The sequence below is a fragment of the Saccopteryx leptura genome, chromosome 10 (genome assembly GCF_036850995.1).
Source record: "Saccopteryx leptura isolate mSacLep1 chromosome 10, mSacLep1_pri_phased_curated, whole genome shotgun sequence".
Classification (NCBI taxonomy): Eukaryota; Metazoa; Chordata; class Mammalia; order Chiroptera; family Emballonuridae; genus Saccopteryx; species Saccopteryx leptura.
In genome coordinates this window covers 6,653,950-6,676,781 of record NC_089512.1, presented here as the reverse complement: position 1 = coordinate 6,676,781, position 22,832 = coordinate 6,653,950, and the positions used below count along the sequence as shown (strand labels likewise).

The 22,832-nt window shown below is 48.3% G+C and overlaps 1 protein-coding gene and 1 non-coding gene across 3 annotated transcripts in view; one reads left to right on the top strand and one right to left on the bottom strand.

The window, feature by feature from the left end:
* USP4 (ubiquitin specific peptidase 4) overlaps window positions 1–5,683 on the bottom strand; it is a 46,431-nt gene extending 40,748 nt beyond the window's left edge. For both annotated transcript variants that reach the window (XM_066351029.1, XM_066351030.1), the window contains exons 1-2: window positions 5,531–5,683; window positions 1,079–1,206 (exon numbers count right to left, since the gene is read on the bottom strand). In XM_066351029.1, the coding sequence (XP_066207126.1) occupies window positions 1,079–1,206; window positions 5,531–5,631 (229 nt within the window). In that variant the 5' untranslated portion in view covers window positions 5,632–5,683. The remainder of the gene's footprint in view (window positions 1–1,078; window positions 1,207–5,530) is intronic.
* LOC136382651 (U6 spliceosomal RNA) lies at window positions 1,847–1,953 on the top strand. The gene has a single exon (XR_010747277.1). It is a non-coding gene; the product is annotated as a U6 spliceosomal RNA (small nuclear RNA).
* Window positions 5,684–22,832: the final 17,149 nt, after the last annotated feature.

Here is a 22,832-nt window from a genome sequence, read left to right as displayed (position 1 = left end):
TACTCGGTCTGCTGTAGCCCCCCCCCCCCAATCAAGGCACATATGAGAAAGCAATCAATGAACAACTAAGGTGCGCAGTGAAGAATTGATGCTTCCCATTTCTCTCCTTCCTGTCTGTCTGTCCCTCTCTTGATCTCTGTCACACACACACACACACACACACACACATACACACACACAAAGAAGTAAATAAATAAAGCACTCAGGTTAGTGTTAGATACTTGGATCAAGCCTCATGCACTGACTGCCTTTCTGCTGCCCTGATTTTGGGCACAGGAGACAGATCACCTCTGTCCTGCTTGCAAGGGAGTCTAGAGCCAGGAAGAACAAAGCCGAGGAAAAGCTGACTGTAATTTCTGTGTATATACAGGTACAAGCTAAGCTCAGGCATGTCATCCATAGCTTTTTCAATCATTTCTTCCATTGGGAGCTGACTGTGATCATTACTCTACTGACCTTCCACCTATCCTCATACCACTTCTACGACAAACATAGCCATCACAGAAATACTTGATTAATATTGACAGGTCTACAGTTTGTTTCACTGTTGAGGTAACAGAAAATTCTGGCTCTCAAATTTCAGATTCCAGATGCAATTTCAAAACAAAATCCTATTTCGCCCTGGCCAGATAGTTCAGTTGGTTATAGCTTCGTCCCCAAATGCAGAGGTTGCTAGCTCAATCCCCGGTCACAGCACATACAGGAGCAGACTTATGTTCCTATCTCTCTCTCCTTTCCTCTCTCTCTAAAATAAATAAATAATTTTAAGTGATATTCTATTTATTTCCATTGCATATATTAATCCAAAATCTCCAGCAGAACTAGCTTGCAAAAAAGGAGAATATTTAAATACTAGAAGAATGGTCTTATTAGAAGCAGTTAATTTAGGGGGGGGAAGCAGCTTTATTCCTCCCTACAGGTCTCCAAAGGCTTCTGCTATAGACACAAATAGAGGATACTTTTTCTATGCCCTCACAAGAGGAAAATCAGGTTTACATTTCTCATGTTACACATAAACATGACCTCAGGTCAGGCCCAAGGTGGACATTTCAGTTAGAAAAGCAACAGAATACTGCACCTGAAAAGAGTCCCGAATTGTCTATCGGGCCAGGAAACAGGTTGTGTTCACCCACATTGTACATGTCCCAGCTGTCGAATCCCACATACTTCTTCCACTGTTTGAACCACCGGCTGTCAATAAGATACCTAGAGATAGACAAAAATTTACTGTACCAACAAAGCTGAGGTTTTAAGTTTCTACAATTACTCCCTTAATTATTTTATGGTTTTTCTACTTGGCAAACAAGCAATCCCCACTAAAATAATACTCTCAGGCCTGACTGGTGGTAGTGCAGTAGACAGAGCATCACCCTAGGACACTGAGGTCCCAGGTTCAAAACTCCAAGGTCAATGGCTTGAGCCCAAGGTTGCTGGCTTAAGCAAGAAGTCACTGGCTGGGCCGAGCACCCCCACCCTATCCCCTGGTCAAGGCACCTATGAGAAGTAATCTATGAACAACTAAAGTAACCCAACTACAAACTGAGGCTTCTCATCTCTCCCTCTTCCTGTCTCTCTCTCTCTCTAAGAAAAAACAAAAACACACACACAAAAACACTCCCGCTGAACTGGAGCAAAGCCAGACTCCACAAGGCACACAGAGCCCATGAATACTTATGAAAAGTATCCATTAAGTGAAATGATTGTTGAAATAATGAATAAATGAAAAGAAGGAAAAAGATTGGCTTCAAAATGCTTTAAAAAATCATCAATGCTCCTGTCTTTTTCTCCCTCTCTCTTCCTCTCCCGCTAAAGTCAATAAAAAAAAAATGTTTAAAAAGAAACAATAGTGCTCGCTTAGGCAGCACATATACTAAAATTGGAACGATACAAGGAAGATTAGCATGGCCCCTGCACAAGGATGACATACAAATTCGTGAAGCGTTCCATATTTTTGTAATTAAAAAAAAAAAAAAAAAGAAAGAAACAATACAGCCTGACCAAATGGTGGCACAGTGGATAGAGTGTCAGACTGGGACGCGGAGGACCCAGGTTCAAGACCCCACGGTCGCCAGCTTGAGCGCGGGCTCATCCGGTTTGAGCAAAGCTCACCAGCTTGGACCCATGGTTGCTGGCTTGAGCAAGGGGTTACTTGGTCTGCTGTAGCCCAGCCCCCCCCCCCACATGTGAGAAAGCAATCTGAACAACTAAGGTGCCGCAAAGAAGTGATGCTTCTCATCTCTTTCCCTTCCTGTCTGTCCCTCTCTCTGTCTCAGTCATCAAAAAAAAGAAATGTTTCTCTTTAAAAAAAAACAACAATATAAAAGTTTCATTTATTGATTGATTTTGAGAGAGACAGAAAGGCAGGAGAGAAAGAAGGGGAGGGAGAAAAAAGAAGAGGGAGGGGTAGGGGGAAGAGAAGGGAAGAGGAGAGGGAGGGAGAGATATCAAATTGTTGTTCCAGCCCTGGCCGGTTGGCTCAGTGGTAGAGCGTCAGCCTGGCGTGCAGGAGTCCTGGGTTCGATTCCCAGCCAGGGCACATAGGAGAAGCGCCCATCTGCTTCTCCATCCCTCCCCCTCTCCTTCCTCTCTGTCTCTCCCTTCCCCTCCCGCAGCCAGGGCTCCATTTGAGCAAATAAGCCCCGGGTGCTGAGGATGGCTCTATGGCCTCTGCTTCAGGCACTAGAATGGCTCTGGTTGCAACAGAGCAATGCCCCCTGGTGGGCAGAGCATCGCCCCCTGGTGGGCGTGCCAGGTGGATCCTGGTCGGGCGCATGTGGGAGTCTGTCTGACTGCTTCCCCGTTTCCAACTTCGGAAAAATACAAAAAAATACAAAAAAAAAAATTTAAATTGTTGTTCCACTTATCTCTGCATTCACTGGTTGATTCTTGTATGTACCCTGATGGGAATCAAACCCAAAATCTTGGCATATCTGGATGATGCTTTAATTCAGTGGTCTCCAACCTTTTTTGGGCCATGGACCGGTTTAATGTCAGAAAATATTTTCACAGACCGGCCTTTAGGGTGAGACGGATAAATGCACAAAATAAAATTATGCGACCGGTGTAAAAACTGTAGTATTTTTAAATATAATTGTCGCTTACGAGACAAGCGTCAAGAGTGAGTCTTAGACGGATGTAACAGAGGGAATCTGGTCATTTTTTAAAAATAAAACATCGTTCAGACTTAAATATAAATAAAATGGAAATAATGTAAGTTATTTATTCTTTCTCTGCGGACTGGTACCAAATGGCCCATGGGCTGGTACGGTCCATGGCCGGGGGGTTGGGGACCACTGCTTTAACTAACTGAGCTATCCCTCCAGGGCTCAAAATGCTTTTGAAAGGAAATATTTCTGTAACTAAAATCTCATTTGCTAATGACCAAGTCACTAATTTCATAATGATCTTTATGGAGGTTTTTGTCCAGGTAGACAATTTGGTTTAACTGGCTTTGCTTGACATTAATAGAATTAAACTAAATTTCTTTCTGAAAGTGGGATAATAACATCACACTTCAGTAGTCCTTTAAAGGTCAAACAAGATATCAAAAAAAGTGTGACCTGCCTGACCTGTGGTGGCGCAGGGGATAAAGTGTCGACCTGGAAATGCTGAGGTTGCCAGTTCGAAACCCTGGGCTTGCCTGGTCAAGGCACATATGGGAGTTGATGCTTCCAGCTCCTCCCCTCCTTCTCTCTCTCTCTCTCTGTCTCTCCCTGGCCTCTCTAAAATGAATAAATAAAAAAATTTAAACAAAAAAAAAGTGTGACCTGTGATCAGGCCTGACCTGTGGTGGCACAGTGGATAAAGCGTCCACCTGGAAATGCTGAGGTCGCCGGTTCGAAACCCTGGGCTTGCCTGGTCAAGGTACATATGAGAGTTGATGCTTCCAGCTCCTCCCCCCTTCTCTCTCTCTGTCTCTCTCTCCTCTCTCTCCCTCTCTGTCTCTCTCTCTCTCCTCTCTAAAAATGAATAAAATAAAACTTTCTAAAAAAAGTGTATATGTATGTATATATAGACATTATACATACATTCACATAAATACATATATACAAATATAATAGTATCTTGCAAAAAAGCAAGCTGATCCAGTTACATTATTATTATTTTTTTTTCCCTGAAGTTGGAAACCAGAAGGCAGTCAGGCAAACTCCCGCATGCGCCTGACCGGGATCCACCTGGCACGCCCACCAGGGGGCGATGCTCTGCCCATCTGGGGCGTCGCTCTGTTGCAACCACAGCCATTGTAGCGCCTGAGGCAGAGGCCACAGAGCCATCCTCAGCACCTGGGCCAACTTTGCTCTAATGAAGCCATGGCTGCGGGAGGGGAAGAGAGAGACAGAGAGAAGGGAGAGGGGGAGGGTGGAGAAGCAGATGGGCGTTTCTCCTGTGTGCCCTGGCCGGGATTCCAATCCGGGACTCCCGGACGCCAGGCCGACGCTCTATCACTGAACCAACCGGCCAGGGCCTGATCCAGTTACACTTTTAAATGTGCTTGTATAAAGGGCCCTAGCCGGTTAGCTCAGTCAGAGCATGTTCCTGAAACGACAAGGTTGCAGGTTTGATCCTGGGTCAAGGGACATACAGGAATGGATCAATGTTTCTCTCTCTCTCTCTCTCTCTCCCTTCCTCTTCGGCTAAATCAATAAACCAACAAATAATTTTAAGAAAAAAATAATAACAAAAGTGCTTCTGCTTGCCCTCCCTTTCATAGCCACAAGTGAATTCCTCCTAATCCCAATGTCTCTCTTGCCCTACTCAATCCTCTGTCACTAGAAAGAGGCATTATCAACGCCACCATGGTTTCTCAAAGAGGGAGGCTCAACCGTATTCAATGCAAAGCCAAGTCCCAGTTTTCTACTCACAATAATACCACCCAGGAATCTTTCCTTGTGGAAGTATTGTCCCTTCTGCAAAACAATTTATTAAGAAATCTCTAGCTTCTAATTTGCTCTACTATATGCCGGACTTTTCATCTTTCTATCTAGGCTTCGAAATGCTGCTGCCACAATTACTTTTGATATTTGTTACTAAAATAATCTGGAGCTCGCAACATTTGTTTAGCTTCTGACCTTGACATCTGTTCTGAAGTTTACAAGTCACAAAGAATCTACTTCTAATATTCGCCTCAACCAACTTGGGGGAGGGAGGGGAATGAGAAAGACTGGAGTCTGGGAGGTGTGGACATCTTCGTCTAAGGTCACTCAGCGAGTACCTGAAGGTAAAGGGCTCTCCCCATCCTGAAGGTACGCAGGAGCACTCCCCATTTCCCCATGGAGCAGCCCAATCCCCGCTGGGACCGCCTCCTGGGGCTCCGAATGAGCTGCGACAACCCTCAGCTCCGCTCACGTTTGCCCTCAGGTAAGTGATCTCAGAGTCCCTCACCTGAAGGACCGGGGTCAGGCCACTCTTCTCAGAATCGCTAACATTGCCCCGCCGGACCCCTTCCCAAACCGAGAAACAGGAGCCTGGCCTCAGCGCCAGAGCCCCGGCCCCTGACCTTGCGCGACGGAAAGGGGGACCCGGCGCTCACCACTGAGCCCCTCGTTGGAGCGTGGTCCTCATCAAGGCCCCAAGTTCGGATTTCTGGGTCTCCGCATCGGGTCGCTCACGGAACCCTCCGCCTTCCGCCATCTCGTCTACGGCCCCGGCCCAGCCGACCCGGACATCCGCCTCGCGCACAGCGTGCTGGGAGCCGTACGCACGCACGCACGCACGCACACACGCGCGCGCGCCCAAGCCCCACCTGGCGCCGCGGCCTGAAGGGCGGCCCGCCCCTGCGTTTTCTCCCCGCCCCCCTGCGCCGCCCTCTCCCACGACTCGGCCGAGGAGCAGGGAGGGGACCGGAAGAGGAGACGGGCTGCGGGGAAGGAGCGGTTACTTCCTTTTGCCCTCCAGTCCGACCCGAAGGTTGTAGGCCACTCCTTTCGCGCTCCAGCCCGGCGGTCACCGAGTGTGCCACTTGCAGGTCCCACAATCCCTCAATTGGAAGACATCACTGAGGGACGTAATGTCGGGTTGATCCGCGAGCTCGATCCAGGCAGTCGGAGCCCTTCCCCCTTGGCCTGTCCTTGGAGTGTGCGTTTGGCTTGCCTCCGTGCGCTAGAACCTGCCCAAGGACTCTCTTTTGAGATAGTAATGTGTTGAAACCTTGTGGACGGTACTCGTGATTGAATAGTTAAGGCCTGTGTATAAACTTTTAAGATTCTGATTGGCTGGTAGGAATTCTGCTTTATCGGCTACCCAAGAAAGGCCTTTTATGTAAATTATTCTGCCATCAATCAATCTGGAGTGGCCTGCCTAGGCCTCTCCGTGTCCTCCATTACTCCGTGTTAGAGGCAGTTTCAGATTACACCCGGAAGGTCCTCCACACTAAATTACCTACCTGTCTGGTCAGAGGGACCAGCTGCACAGAGAGGTGACAGCAAGAGTGAAAGGAGAGGACCCAGTGTGGTCTCCACCTTGGGTGTCCAGGCTTCTTAATTTACTGCAACAAGTATCCTATCCTGAACACCGTTTTCCACTGGGCTCTGCCCGCAAAAAACAGCCTGTAAAGCCAGGAGGCACGGCTAGGGCCATCATCACAGCAGCCCAGCCCATGCAGGTTCGCATTGGATTCGGACAGTCGGTAAAGAAACCATGGAGCCAAAAACTGGTGGGCCATAACCTTTAATCCTACCTTGCACCCGGCGGGCAAGTAAAAATACACACTGGGCTCCAAAACCCAGTCACACTCAGTGCTCACAAAGCCACTGACTTATCCGAGTTTCCTAGAATCAAAGGTTTCTAGCTCACCAACCTTATTCTCCTCAGTTCCCCATTTTCTTCCTTATCCCAGATACAAACTCTACACAGACTGGCATCTCACTCAGTACTCCGCCATCTTGGCTGCTTCTCCTGGCCTACTCCACGTGGCCTCCTTCCGCTGCTGGCTCTACTTTCTCTGCTCTCTCATGCTAACCTCAGGAACCAAGAGCCCAAGCTCCCACTTCGTCCCCATTTTATAGTGTAGCAATCCAAACTCTTAATCCAATATACAAAACAGGGTAGTCTCTAATACAAAGTCACTTCTCTGAGGCATGATTGGATTGTACCGCCCTACAGCAAAAAGGGTAGGAAAGGCTTAATCCCAAAACCAAGCCCCAGGCTACAACAATTCTCAACACACATTAATATCACCTGGACAATGGCCTCTTTAACAAAGTGAGCATAATACATTTTATCTGCCCAACACAGCCCTTCTCCCCTGACCAGGTGGTAGCGCAGTGGATAGAGTGTCAGACTGGGATGCGGAGGACTCGGGTTCGAGACCCCGAGGTCGCCAGCTTGAGTGTGGGCTCATCTGGCTTGAGCAAAAAGTTCACCAGCTTGAACCCAAGGTCGCTGGCTCGAACTCGGTCTGCTGAAGGCCCGTGGTCAAGGCACATAAGAGAAAGCAATCAATGAACAACTAAGGTGTCGCAATGAAAAACTGATGATTGATGCTTCTCATCTCTCTCCGAGTCTGTCTGTCTGTCCCTATCTATCCCTCTTTCTGACTCACTCTCTCTGTCCCTGTAAAAACAAACAACAACAACAACAACAAAAACGGCCCTTCTCTTGAAAGGGGTAGGGCAGGGATAAGCCCAGAGCAAGGAGGAGGCCAGATGGTTAGCCAACGTGAGTCTTCTCTATTCTTTTTTTTATTATTATTTAACTTCTTTTTATTTCTTTTTTTATTTATTTTTGTGGCAGAGACAGAGTCAGAGAGAGGAACAGATAGGAAGGAAAAGAGATGAGAAACATCAATTCTTCATTGTGGCTCCTTAGTTGGTCATTGATTGATTTCTCATATGTACCTTGACCAAGGGGCTACAGCAGACCGAGTGACCCCTTGCTCGATCCAGCGACTTTGGGCTCAAGCTGGTGAGCCTGGCTCAAAACAGATGAGCCCGCACTCAAGCTGGCAACCTCAGGGACTCGAACCTGTGTCTTCCACATCCCAGTCTGACACTCTATCCACTGCGCCACCGCCTGGTCAGGCTACTCTATTCTTTTGTCAAGCAGTTCCTGTCCTCAGAGATAAATAAGACCCAATACCTGCCTTTAGACAATCTACTAGCTGAAAAGAGGTCTACAGATATTTCTAGCCGCCAATCAGCGTGCAGTAAGTGACTGTGGGTCAAATAAGTTTGCAAATATGATGTATATGTTTGCTCACTTATAGTTTGCATTAAGTATGGGGAACAGGCTGTAACCAGCAAAGTCATTATAGCCTAAGGCTTAGTTTTAAGACTAAGCCTTTCCCGCCCTTTTAATACTAAGATCTTTTCAAAACTAAGCTTTTCCCCACACCCTTGACTGTTGCTTGATAGGGGTTGGTGCACTCTTATGAGGAATCTCATTTATGCCTCAGATAAGTGGCTTTGTATCAGAGACTTCCTTATTTGTATACTGGCTTAAAGGTTTGGAGTTCTACACTATAAAATGGGGCAGACTGGTGCTTGCTCTCGCTCGGTTCCTGAAATAAGCATTGTGAGGAGAAGCAGCCAAGATGGCAGAAGGAGAAGCCACTTTGTGCAGAGTTTGTGAAGAGAGAAGGAGGTGGGGAACAGAGGTGAATAAGGCTGGTGAGGTAGAAACCTTTGATTCTAGGAAATTCAGATGAGTCAGTGGCTTTGGGAGCCCTGAATGGAAAGGGAAGTGTTTTCCCACTGTGTTTATTTCTCACCTACTGGGTACGAACTAGGATTAAAGGTAATAGTCCACCAGTTCTTGGCTCCGTTGTTTCATTACCCTCTGTTCGAATCTAATGCGAACCTTCATGGGCCAGGCTGCTGTGATGGTGGCCGTGGCTACTGGCTTTACATTTGGCATAGTCTGTGGCAGGATTTGATACAGATTGGTATGGAGCCATCACCACCTTTGAGTGGTGGAGTAGAGGACTGGCTGCTGTTATGGTTCCCCATGGCTGTCCTTTTGGGGACCATAGACTGGCTGACTTTTACAGCCATGCGTGAGGAAACTAAGAGCTCTGTGGAAGAGGCTGCCCAGGACCTGCAAACCGAGCAGTGGAAGGAGCTAGAACAAACGTGGGAGAAAGAGATGCTGACCCTGGAACTGGAGCAAGCACCAGGAGGAAGCCGACCAGGTTTGCAAGATTCACTTGGAAATGGAGCCGCCACTGGAGAAGGAATCACAGGTTTGTGAGTTGCAGATTGCCCTGGATGTTGTGGAGAGCCAGCAGCGGCAGGAGGCTGGGGCCGGGCTGGAGCTGCAAGGCCTGTGGATAGGAAGGCGGTTGCAGCCTGGGGCTCAAGCCCAGCAGCAAGGAGTACTTGCTATGTCCCTGGTAGGTGTGCGATTTGGGGACATAAGGGTGGGTGCCATCATGCTCTCCAGAGCAGAGATGGAACTGCTGACTGCCATTGCCACGCACTCCACTTTGGAACAGTGTAAGACCTGCTAGGACGGCAGGGATAAGGGGGGTGGCTGAGGCCCATGTGTGTGGACTGATTCCTGGACTATGACCTGAGTGGGCACTGGCTCCTTTGTTGGATGGACTTACAGATTTTGGACAATGTGAAATACCCTGATAGGGGTGGGAGGCAGCTTTGCTGAAGGCCCTCCCTGCCCCAGGAAGCTTTTCAAATGGCTAGAAAGAAGGCTGAGGACATTTTGCGCTTTTGGCAAAGTGCTCACAGACTGGTGAATGTACCTTTGTAATTGTTGAAATTGTATGATTTGTCATGTTGTTGTAATTTGTGTAATGTGCCTAATTTCCTTGTGCAGGAATACCTGTGCTTGAGATTATGAAGCGAGCAAAAGGGATGGAATGTTGGTCAAATAAGTTTGTAAATATGATATATATGTTTGCTCGCTTATAATTTGCACTGGGTGTGGGGGACAGGCTGTAAGCAGGCAGGGTAGTTATAGCCTATGGCTTAGTTTTAAGACTAAGCCTTTCCCACCCTTTTAATACTAAGATCTTTTCAAAACTAAACCTTCCCCCACACCCTTGACTGTTGCATGATGTAGGGTGGTGCACTCTCATGAGGAATCCCATTATGCCTCAGATAAGTGATTTTGTATCAGAGACTTCCTTGTTTGTATATTGGGTTAAAGGTTTTGATTTCTACACTATAAGATGGGACAGAGGAGCCCATGCTGGAGGAGAGTAGAGAAAGGCCACATGGAGGAGAAGAGAAGCAGCCAAATGGCAGAATGCTGAAGGAGAAGCCAGTTTGTGCAGAGAGGAGGAGATGGGGAACAGAGGTGAATGAGACTGGTAAGGTTAGATACCTTTGATTCTAGGAATACTCAGATAAATCAATGGCTTTAGGAGCCCTGAATGGAAGGGGAAGTTGTTTTTCAATTGTGTGTATTTCTTGCCCAGCAGGTGCAAGCTAGGATTAAAGGTAATGGCCCACTAGTTCTTGGCTTTGTTTCATTACCATCTGTTCGAATCAAATGCAAACCTGCACAGGCCAGGCGGCTGTAATGGTGGCCGTGGCTACTGGTCATACAGTGGGCCATTCTGTTCACTGGCATCTCACCAAGACAGGCAGGCTACAAGAAACACTACCTTCAGTCCTGTTATTTATGGAAAAAGGAAAGTTCGGTGACCGAAATTACTTCAGAACCTACATTAGAGGGTGTCTGCTTCCCTTTTCTTTTTTTAGCAGTTTCTCCTGTACCATTTATAGTGTGGGTCAGAGTCTTAAGGAAGTAGGACAAGTCCTGAGCAACGCTAGAAAGGAGGACAAAACCTAATTATAAAAATGAAAACTTGCCCTGGCTGGTTGGCCAAATGGTAGAGCGTCAGCCTGGCGTGCAGTAGTGCCGGGTTCGATTCCCAGCCAGGGCACACAGGAGAAGCGCCCATCTGCTTCTCCACCCCTCCCCCTCTCCTTCCTCTCTGTCTCTCTGTTCCCCTCCCACAGCCAAGACTCCATTGGAGCAGAGTTGGTCCCGGAGCTGAGGATGGCTCTGTGGCCTCTGCCTCAGGCGCTAGAATGGATTCTGGTTGCAACACCCCATATGGGCAGAGCATCGCCCCCTGGTGGGCGTGCCGGGTGGATCCCAGTTGGGCGCATGCGGGAGTCTGACTGCCTCCCCATTTCCAACTTCAGAAAAATACAAAAAAAAGAAAACTTTGGCCTGACCAGGTGGTGGCGCAGTGGATAGAGCATCGGACTGGGATGCGGAAGGACCCAGGTTCGAGACCCCGAGGTTGACAGCTTGAGCGAGGGCTAATCTGGTTTGAGCAAAAGCTCACCAGCTTGACCCCAAGGTCGCTGGCTCCAGCAAGGGGTTACTCGGTCTGCCGAAGACCCGCAGTCAAGGCACGTATGAGAAGGCAGTCAATGAACAATGAAGATGTTGCAATGCTCAACGAAAAACTAATGATTGATGCTTCTCATCTCTCAGTTCCTGTCTGTCTGTCCCTGTCTATCCCTTTCTCTGATTCTCTCTCTGTCTCTGTAAAAAATAAAAAAATTTAAATTGCTGTAAAAATACTGCACTGATTATGAGTGTAAAGCCAGTATACACTGCCACCGTCACAGCAGCCTGGCCCATGCAGGTTCTCATTAGATTCGGACAGACGGTAATGAAACAACAGAGCCACAAACTGGTGGGCCATTATCTTTAACCCTCGTTTGCACCTGGCGGGCAAGTAAAAGCACACACTGGGCTCCAAAACCCACTCATTCAGTGCTCACAAAGCTACTGACTTATCCGAGTTTCCTAGAATCAAAGTTCTCTAGCTCACCAGTCTCATTCACCTCTGCTCCTCATCTCCTCTTTGCACAAACTGGCTTCTCCTTCGAACTCCGCCGTCTTGGCTGCTTCTTCTGGCCTCCTCCACGTGGCCTTTTCTGCTCTCCTCTCTAATGCTAATCTCAGGTACAGAGAGAACAAGCTCTAGGTCTGTCCCACTTTATAGTGCAGAAATCAAAACCTTTAATCCAATATACAAAATAGGGAAGTTTCTAATGCAAAGTCACTTATCTGAGGCATGATGGGATTGCACCACCCCACATCAAAAAGGGTGGGAAAGGCTTAGTCCTAAAACCAAGCCCCAGGCTACAAGGATCCTGCCTGCCCACAGCCCACTCCCAACACACATTAATATCACCTGGGTGATGAGCTTCCACATGGGCAGCACCATCTTTAACAAAGTGAGCATAATATATTTTATCTGTCCAACAATGAGTATTTCTTTTTTTTTTTTTTTTGCTATTTTCTGAAGCTGGAAACAGGGAGAGACAGTCAGACAGACTCCCGCATGCGCCCGACCGGGATCCACCCGGCACGCCCACCAGGGGCGATGCTCTGCCCCTCCGAGGTGTCGCTCTGCCGCGACCAGAGCCACTCTAGCGCCTGGGGCAGAGGCCAAGGAGCCATCCCCAGCGCCTGGGCCATCTTTGCTCCAATGGAGCCTTGGCTGCGGGAGGGGAAGAGAGAGACAGAGAGGAAGATGCGGTGGAGGGCTGGAGAAGCAAATGGGCGCTTCTCCCGTGTGCCCTGGCTGGGAATCGAACCCGGGTCCTCCGCACGCCAGGCCAACACTCTACTGCTGAGCCAACCGGCCAGGGCCCAACAATGAGTATTTCTAAAATTCCAATTACATTTCAAAGTGCCAAAGCAGGTTATAAAGTGAAACTTCATAGTCAGAAGATCATCATTGATTATCATTATTTCCAAAGTTTTAAAACTTTTTAAGTGAGTTTGATTAAAATGTTAAAAACAGAACTAACAACAATGAGCATCTGTTTGTGTGTAAATGAGCTGAGTGATTCAGCTCAGGAGACAAGCTGGCCCCAGGGCTATGTTCTCCTTTTGGATATTTGCTAGGGAGAGTTGTAGGCCTAGTAAGGCTCTCACTTGGCCCCATAAACAAACCCCAGAACTGGACAACCTGCTTGTTGCCATGGCAACTTGGGCCACAAGAAAAGGAAGGAAAGCAGGAAGGGAGTCAGAGAAGAGGCCTGGCTGATTTGGTCACATACTGCTTCATCTTGATCCATTCGTTATAAAGTACCTGTTGGTCAAATAAGTTTGTAAATATATATATGTTTGCTCGCTTGTGACTTATATTGGGTGTGGGGGACAGGCTGTAAGCAGGCCAGGTCGTTGTAGCCTAAGGTTTGGTTTTGGGACTAAGCTTTTCCCCACACCCTTGACTGATTGTATGATCTGGGTGGTGCACTCTCATGAGGAATCCAATTATGCCTTGGATAAGTGGCTTTGTATCAGAGACTTCCTTGTTTGTATATTGGATTAAGGGATTTTGGTTTTCTACACTATAAAGTGGGACAGACCAGGAGCTTGGACACACAGTTCCTGCTATCACAATTGCAGGGGCTTCCCTGATCCCTGGCCCTTCATGGGAAGAGCTGGTTTTCTGCTTTTCCCTTGTCTTCTTTTGTGGTTTGCCTGTCTTGGTGAGACACCAATAAATAGGATGGCCCCCCATCCTCTGACTCCGCCATTTCTTTATCGTCTGCCCGAATCCAATGGGAACCTGCATGTGAATGGCCACGATGGCGGCTCCTGGCCTTACAACTGGCGTAGTTTCCGGCAGGATTCAGAGATTGGTATGGAGCCACCACCCGTGATGGGTGGGATAGAGTACTGGTTGCTGCTCTGGCTCCCCATGGCTGTCCTTTTAGGGGCCATGGGCTACATGTTTTTTACTCAAGAGGAAACTGCCCGAGGTCAAAAGCTTCAGCATGAATTGCAAATAGAACGGCAGAAAAGGCTGGAATTGGAGCGAGCACTGGAGAAGGAATTACGGGTTCGCTGGGATTGGACTGAGCAGGCGCAAGGTTCATTTGCAGCTGCTAAGAGAGCTGTCAAGGTGGCACAGGCCTTGAATGTGTTTGATCCTGCCAGGCCCTGTGAGCTGGATGTTCATGTAACCTCGGAGGGGTTTGGATGGGGCTTGTGGCAGCGGACAGAGCGCCTACGGCAACCTATTGGATTTTGGTCCCAATTGTGGAAAGGTGCTGAAGTTCGTTACTCATTAGTAGAGAAGCAGCTGGCAGCTGTGTATGCTGCCCTCCTGGCAACTGAGAGTATTACAACCACAACACCAGTTACAGTCAAAACAACATACCCTATAGCTGGATGGGTGAGAGATTGGGCAACTAAACCACGTAGTGGTATGGCCCAAATGTCTACCCTGGCCAAGTGGGGTGCCTATCTGCAACAACGCTGTGCTCTTAGCACCAGCCCATTGAGGGCAGAACTGCAGGAAGTCTTGGGTCCAGTCACCTATGCGACCTTAGAGTCAGGTGCAACTGGGGCTCAGGAGGCAGAACCTGAGGTCAGTCCCTACCAGGAGGGGCGGGTGCCCATCCCTGAAGATGCCTGGTATACTGATGGTTCCAGCAGGGGCCAACCTGCCAAATGGACGGCTATTGCCTTCCATCCGGCCACTGAGACTATTTGGATGGACACGGGTACAGGCCAAAGCAGCCAATGGGCAGAATTAAGAGCTGTTTGGCTAGTTGCCCATAATGAACCTTCACCTCTGGTGATCTGTACTGACAGTTGGGCTGTCTATCATGGACTGACCCTTTGGATTGCTACTTGGCACATTAACCAGTGGATGGTAATGCACCGTCCATTATGGGGTAAGGCCATGTGGCAGGACTTATGGGAAATAGGACACCAGAAGCAGGTGACAGTATTTCATGTCACAGGGCATGCCCCTCTAGCCCATCCTGGGAATGATGAGGCAGATACATTGGCAAGGGTGCGATGGTTGGAGACTGCACCTGCAGGTGATGTGGCACAGTGGCTCCACCGGCGCCTGCTCCATGCAGGACAGAAAACTATGTGGGCTACGGTTAAGGCGTGGAACTTGCCTGTGTCCTATGCAGAGGTACTTGCAGCCTGTGAGCAATGTGCAGTATGTTCCAAGGAACACCCTCGGAGACCACTGATGTCACCTGGACAGATCCAGAGGGGTCATGTCCCACTGACATGATGGCAGATAGACATCATTGGACCCTTACCAAAGTCAGAAGGGTACCAGTATGCAGTCACTTGTGTAGATACTGCCACCGGGCTGCTTGCTGCTTACCCCGCTCGTAACCCTGACCAGAGGGCAGTCATACAGGCTCTGGACCGCCTGAGTGCTGCATATGGGCGACCGCTGGTCCTTGAAAGTGACAATGGTACCCACTTCACTGGTTCAACGGTGACGCAATGGGCTCAAAAGCTGGGGGTGGACTGGAAGTACCATGTTCCCTACCACCCCTAGGCTGCTGGTATCACTGAGCGTTATAATGGACTCTTAAAGCAGGGACTGCGACAGGAGGGGGGCACCGGCTCTCTTACTGGATGGACACGCTGCTTATGGACAGTACTTCGGATTTTGAATGAGCGACCTCGACGGGGAAGCCCAGCTCCAGTAGAGGCCCTCCTGCATCGGACAGCTGCCCCTATTCAGTTGCAGATACGCACCAAGGACATTTTACTCAAGCCAGGTTTCGGACAGCAGGGCAATGTGCTCTTGCCTGCTCCAACAGCCCTTCTTAAAGGACAACGGCTTCAATGGACTTGGCCCTGGACTGTACAGGCCCCCCATCTGAGATGGGTGGCCTTGTTGGCACCATGGGGAAAGGGGTTAGAGGTGGACCTCCAGTTAACCCCTTGGGCAACCAGCACCTGGCCACCTAAGGTAGAAGTGTATTATCCCTTGAGTGCTCAAGGGGACAGCATTTTGAAGGGCACCTTTGTAATTTCTTTATGGCCAATAATGAGTTCCCCTATTTTACTACACATAGAACCAGCAGATGCTGGTGTATTGGCCAATAAGGTTTGGTATGCCCGCTCAGGGCGGCCTCTGGTGCCAGCTACAGTGCTGTCTGCAGACAAAACTCTGGCCTGTATTCTGCCAGAGGGAAAAGATTTGCCTCTCTTGGTGCCACTGACAGCTCTCTCATTTCGCCCATAGTTTTTGATCTGTTAATCCTATTGCTGTAGTTGGTACTATTTCTGTTTATGCAATGTATCCTACTCCTTGCACAGTGACCATCATGGAAGATGCCTGTGGTTTAGATTGTAAAGCGAGCAAAAGGGGTGGAATGTTGGTCAAATAAGTTTGTAAATATGATATATATGTTTGCTCGCTTGTGACTTATATTGGGTGTGGGGGACAGGCTGTAAGCAGGCCAGGTCGTTGTAGCCTAAGGTTTGGTTTTGGGACTAAGCTTTTCCCCACACCCTTGACTGATTGTATGATCTGGGTGGTGCACTCTCATGAGGAATCCAATTATGCCTTGGATAAGTGGCTTTGTATCAGAGACTTCCTTGTTTGTATATTGGATTAAGGGATTTTGGTTTTCTACACTATAAAGTGGGACAGACCAGGAGCTTGGACACACAGTTCCTGCTATCACAATTGCAGGGGCTTCCCTGATCCCTGGCCCTTCATGGGAAGAGCTGGTTTTCTGCTTTTCCCTTGTCTTCTTTTGTGGTTTGCCTGTCTTGGTGAGACACCAATAAATAGGATGGCCCCCCATCCTCTGACTCCGCCATTTCTTTATCGTCTGCCCGAATCCAATGGGAACCTGCATGTGAATGGCCACGATGGCGGCTCCTGGCCTTACAGTACCGTACCCCAGATTCTGAAAGGCACTGTACCTCACTTCATCGAGTCCACGTAGAGACACACAGTCCAGATGAATTTTGAAGAGTTTTATTAAAGGAGGAGATTTATTGATATGCCCGCCACATATAGCTGACACGGGGCATCTGCAGGCCCAAATCGTGCAGTCCCAAAAATAGTTCAGGGGCTGTTTATATACCCTTGATCACAAGCGAGTGGAGGAGAGCATGACATTATGGCACAGTTATTAACAAGATTATAACATTTGTCTAGGGGATACACAGAAACATTAAGACTTTCAAGGTAACAAATATCAAAGGGATTTACAAATCTTTCAGGCTTCATCTTCCCTCACTAGCCTTGAGGTATTTTACCCTCAAGATTCCAGGAAAGGGAGGAACTACAATCAATGCAAAGTGATATGTAAATTTTGCCTCCTATTGAAAGGGAAGAAGTTTCTGAGTTAACTTGAATCCTTTCAGAGAAAACCAATGACCATAGTTGTCCTGGTAAGTCAGGAGACTTTTACATTCCTTTTCCTCCATTTTCCAAGGAAAGGACAGAAAAGCCTGACTTTTTCTTCCTAGAATATCAGTATTAACTTCCAGCTTTTTGGTACCTTACAACAGTGGTCCCCAACCTTTTTTGGGCCACAGACCGGTTTAATGTCAGAAAATATTTTCACAGACTGGCCTTTAGGGTGGGATGGATAAATATATCACGTGACTGAGATAAGCGTCAAGAGTGAGGGAATCTGGTCATTTATTTTATTTTATTTATTCATTTTTAGAGAGGAGATAGAGAGACAGAGAGGAGAGAGAGACAGGGGGGAGGAGCTGGAAGCATCAACTCTCATATGTGCCTTGACCAGGCAAGCCCAGGGTTTCGAACTGGCGACCTCAGCATTTCCAGGTCGACGCTTTATCCACTGCGCCACCACAGGTCAGGCCTGGTCTTTTTTTTTTTGTATTTTTCTGAAGCTGGAAACGGGGAGGCAGTCAGACAGACTCCCGCATGTGCACGACCGGGATCCACCCGGCACGCCCACGGGGCCACGCTCTGCCCACCAGGGGGCGATGCTCTGGAGGGCACAGGATCAGGTAGGAGAGAAAAAGAAATCCTCCTGCACCTCTCAGTTGTGGGGGCAGAATCTCCCCTCCAGTAAACATTAGCAAGACAACCGCCCCTCCCAAGCAGGAAGGCAACCTGCAACTTTACAGACCACTATACCTGGTGTTGCCCAGCCCCCAGTGCAAACTATAAGCGAGCAAACATATATATCATATTTACAAACTTATTTGACCAACAGGAGTAAAGGCATGCTTACCATTCTCCCAGGCCTTCGGGGATGCAATGAGAAGTTTGCAAAGGAATGTTTAGGGACCAGGGCTTCTCTAGATTCTGTCATACACGGGTCTAACCACATGGCAGGGACAGAGAAAGCTGGGGTGACAGGTGCTTCCTCTGCAGGGAAGCTCAGATGCCCTCCACTTACCTCCTTATGGAGGTAAGAAGCCTGCAGCACTGGAGGACACCACCCCAGGTGGGCTGCCCTGGATACTGCTCAGACTCTAGTCCTTTGCATTAAGTAAGCCTGTATTGTGGTCTCGGCCCCTGGCCTTGCTGGGCACAGCTACATTAGACTGGGAGGGTGCAGGGTTGGGGTTTCTGTCTGCAGGATGAGTGATGGACAGGATGTTGTGCCTCTGCTCAACACAATACTGTCATGTCATATCAGTCTTAGTGTTTTTGGATGCAACTAACAGAATATCCACTGGCAAGTGGCCCACCAAGCTGGTGATTGTTTTTCTTTTCTCACATGGTAAGTCTGGAGTTAAGTTCTTGGGGAGGTCAAAGCTCAGAGTTTGCTTCTGTTATTCCCAGAGCCAGGGCTTATGAGACCTCACTAATTGAGCCAGAACTTGTCTCATTTGTGCCCCCAGCTCCCAATCTAGCAGGGCCTGCTGCAAGGCCTGTGTCCAGTAACTTATTGACTGGCTGGAGCAGGGGTTTTTAGTGCCCACCCAGGCATGTCGCACACCTCCATGTGAAGCATGCTCTGCCAGTTTGGTGGTTGTAGTAACAGAAAAACCCTTCCAAATTTAAAACACTGACAGAAATCCCTGCCCATTAAAAAAAAAAAGACTTTGTTTATTGATTTTAGAGACAGAAGTGAAAGAGAAAGGCAGGGGGTAGGGAAGAACAGGAAGCACCAACTCCCAGTTGCTGCTCGCCTGTGCCTTGACTGGGCAAGCCCAGGGTCTCAACCCAGCAACCTCTGCATTCCAGGTCCACAGTTGACACCTATCCACTGCGCCACCACAGGTCAGGCTCTCTGCCCATTCTTTCAAAATCCATGCTGTGTTCTCTTCAGAGATTTTTTTAGCCAGTATGTTTTTTTTTTTTTTCAGTATTGTCTAAAGGTTAAAAGTTATGCAATCAATAGGCTGATCAAAGAATGGTTCTCTGAATATAATCTTGCTTTAAATGTTACTTTTGAAACTACATTGAGACAGACTAAGGAAGTCATCTGATAAAGGGCTAATTGTGCAAGAAGTGCCTGACCAAATTTTATCAGATTTTAAAAACTGAGGTATAATTAACAAATAAAATCATAAAATATTGTATATCGTGATTTAAATACATATATATAATCTTATCAGCTTCCATGTTGCAAAAAAGAAAAACAAAGGCAAAATAAAACAAAGAGCATTTCTGGAAGAAGTGCTAACACGGCAGTTTCTGAACCCAGTTGAGGAATAGAGCCCATCCTCTTAGAGCACCCGAGGCCTACATGCTGCTGCCTGCTCCCAAATCAGAGGTGTCTGTCCGGCAGCAACTTCTACCTAAGGCAAGCACCTCAGGCAGGCTCCCTGGGAGTCCTTCAGCTTTACTTGTTTATTTGAGATTTTATTTACTCACTTGAACTGCTGAGTCACAATGGGGTGGGGTGGGTGCAGGTTGGAGCCAGTGGCAGTTCCATGGTTGAATGATAAGGAATGAGCCTGACCAGGCGGTGGCGCAGTAGATAGAGTGTCGGACTGGGACGCAGAGGACCCAAGTTCGAGACCCCGAGGTTGCCAGCTTGAGCACGGGCTCTTCTGGTTTGAACAAAGCTCACCAGCTTGGACCCAAGGTTGCTAGCTCGAGCAAGGGGTTACTCAGTCTGCTGAAGGCCCACGGTCAAGGCACATATGAGAAAGTAATCAATGAACAACTAAGGTGTTGCAACGCTCAACGGAAAACTAATGATTGATGCTTCTCATCTCTTTCCATTCCTGTCTGTCTGTCCCTGTCTATCCCTCTCTCTCTCTCTCTCTCTCTCTGTCTCTGTAAAAAAAAAAAAAAAAAAAAAAAAAAATGATAAGGAATGTGGTGGTGTAGTGGATAATGCATCGACCTGGAGCATTGAGGTTGCTGGTTCAAAACGCTGGGCTTGCCCAGTCAAGGCACATATGAGAAGCAACAACTGCAAGTTGATGCTTCCTGCTCTTCCCTCCTTTCTGTTTCTCCTCTCTAAAAATCAATAAATAAAATCTTTTTCAAAAAGTGATAAAAAAAAAAATCTGTATTGTAGGAGTGTGTGTGTGTTGGGAGAAAGATGCCAGCTTATTGGGGAGGAAGATGAAATGTTAATTGGATTTATTATGAGTCTTCCTGAAGAAGAGAGAGTTGGAAAAATAAAATTAAAAATTGCCCTGGCCTGTGGTGACACAGTGGACAGAGTGTCAATCTGAAACACTGAGGTCGGTGTTTCAAAACCCTGGGCTTGCCCGGTCAAGGCGCATGGGACAAGCAACCAGCAAGCAATGAACAGCTAAAGTGAAGCAACTACTTCTTGCTCCCCACCCCTTCCTCTCTCTGTAAAATCAATAGAATGAAATCTTTAAAGAAAAAAAAAAATAGAGTTAGAAAGGACTTTCAAGTAAGGGATAAAGGCATCTAGAAGTCTGAGCAGAAATACTTGCCCCCCCAGGCTTAGCCACATTGGGGATTCAGAACTTCCCTTCCCTGGCAGCCCACCGCATAGACAGAGAGGAGAAAATGTGGGTGAGGAGGGGTGAATCCCTATGTGGCCGGGCGAAAGAGGTTGAGTCAGTCTGGAAAGCTTTGAGTTCCTCTCCTGGAGCTGCCCCAGCCTGGGCTGAGCGGATGCCACATCCTCAGTGAAATCTCTGAAGGTGGGCTGTGGACAGAGGGTTAGCAGGCACCCCGTGTTCTTGAGCTCCTGGAGCAGGGCCTGGTGCATCACCGCACTTGGCTCTCTGGCTTCAGCCCAGCTGCCTCCCTGAAACCACACTTGCCAAGGAACACATAATTCATATCACTTGACCCAGCTGAACGTTCTTTCCAGAATATTTCTTGCTTTAGTTTCTTGACTCTATCATTGTTCCTCCCAACTGTGCCTTTCTGCCATGTGATCTGGAAGGGTTGTGAATCCATAGGCCTAAGATCTACCTATACCCCTTGATCTTCTTGTCACTCTCCCCAAGTAATGTCATCCTCTCCAATGGCTACATACTGTTTCTTTGGCTAGAATTTTGCCTTGAGTCCATACTCCTTTTCTGACCCTTTTCTGACCATCTGCCTCAAATATCGTCATCTGGATCTCATGCACACCACGTCTGAATCTGAACACATCCCTTCCCCAAGCCTGCTCCTCCTCATGTGGCCCAACTGTCAGTGAGGCCAACTTCCCACACTGTCACTGCCAGTCTAATCGCCATCAGATTGCTGGTCAGCTGCTTCTTGACCTCTCTTCAGCTTCACTGTTGCTTCCTCCAAGAGGCAAGTATGATCCCCCTCCTGGACCAAGCCCTCAAAGTACCCCGTAGAACTAAGTACCTCTTGGACTAAACATACTTTTAGTGATTCAAAAGGCTTTCTGCCTTCCTGAGGACTGTGTCCCTGGCACCCAGCAGAGAGCTCTTAACACAGGACTGAATGATGAGTGGGACAGTCAGAGGGCAAAGAGAGTTTAGGGAAGAATATGAGGGTGTAGGGGGTCACAGGTTTTCTGGGTATACCCAGATACACTCAGTTGTATAGATTGCTAGTCTCCATTCTAGCAATCAGATTTGGAGTCCACAAGTGATCAAAAAGCCCTGGCCTTGTGTTGAGTGGAAAGTTCTCATTTTTCTTTTTCTTTCTTTTCATTTTTCCAAAGCTGGAAACGGGGAGGCAGTCAGACAGACTCCCGCATGCGCCCGACCGGGATCCACCCAGCATGCCCACCAGGGGGCGATGCTTTGCCCCTCTGGGGCGTCGCTCTGTTGTGTCCAGAGCCATTCTGGCGCCTGAGGCAGAGGCCACAGAGCCATCCCCAGCGTCCGGGCCATCTTTGCTCCAATGGAGCCTCGCTGCGGGAGGGGAAGAGAGAGACAGAGAGGAAGGAGAGGGGAAGGGGTGGAGAAGCAAATGGGCGCCTCTCCTGTGTGCCCTGGCCGGGAATCGAACCCGGGACTCCTGCATGCCAGGCCGACGCTCTACCGCTGAGCCAACCGGCCAGGGCCAAGTTCTCATTTTTTATTTATTTATTTTTTGTGACAGAGAGAGAGACAGAGAGAGGGACAGATAGGGACAGACAGACAGGGAGAGAGATGAGAAGCATCAATTCTTTGCTGCAGCACCTTAGTCGTTCATTGATTGTTTTCTCATGTGTGCCTTGACCCAGGGGCTACAGCAGAGTGACCTTGGGCTCAAGCTGGCAAGCCTTGCTCAAACCAGATGAGCCTGCACTCAAGCTGGCCACCTCGGGGTCTCAAACCTGGGTCCTCCACATCCCAGTCCAACGCTCTATCCATTGCGCCACTGCCTGGTCAGGCTATATTGAGAAACATTTGATGATTCATGTCATGTGCCAGTCTCTGTGGCCCGAGATGGCCAGCCTAGTCCACCTTCTAGAATTTTACCCTGTGGGAAGCAGACTAGTCACAGATGCCATCAATACTCCTGAGTTCTGAGATGAGTACAGGTAGGTAGGGTGAGATCCAAAGGAAGAACAGACAGCCTTGGTCACCTCAAAGGGGACTCAAAAGCTGAGGTGGAGAGGCTTTATATCCAGAGGGAGGTGGGCCTGTGCTGGAGTTCTGACAGAACTGAGAGTGAGAGCAGAGGGCACCTCACACACTTAATGACCTAAGGGCAGTTAAGATTCCTGCTTAGGGCTGAGAGTTGGTTCAGACACAGAAGAGACGTGAGCATAACTTGAACATAAGTGGCAGGACCCCAG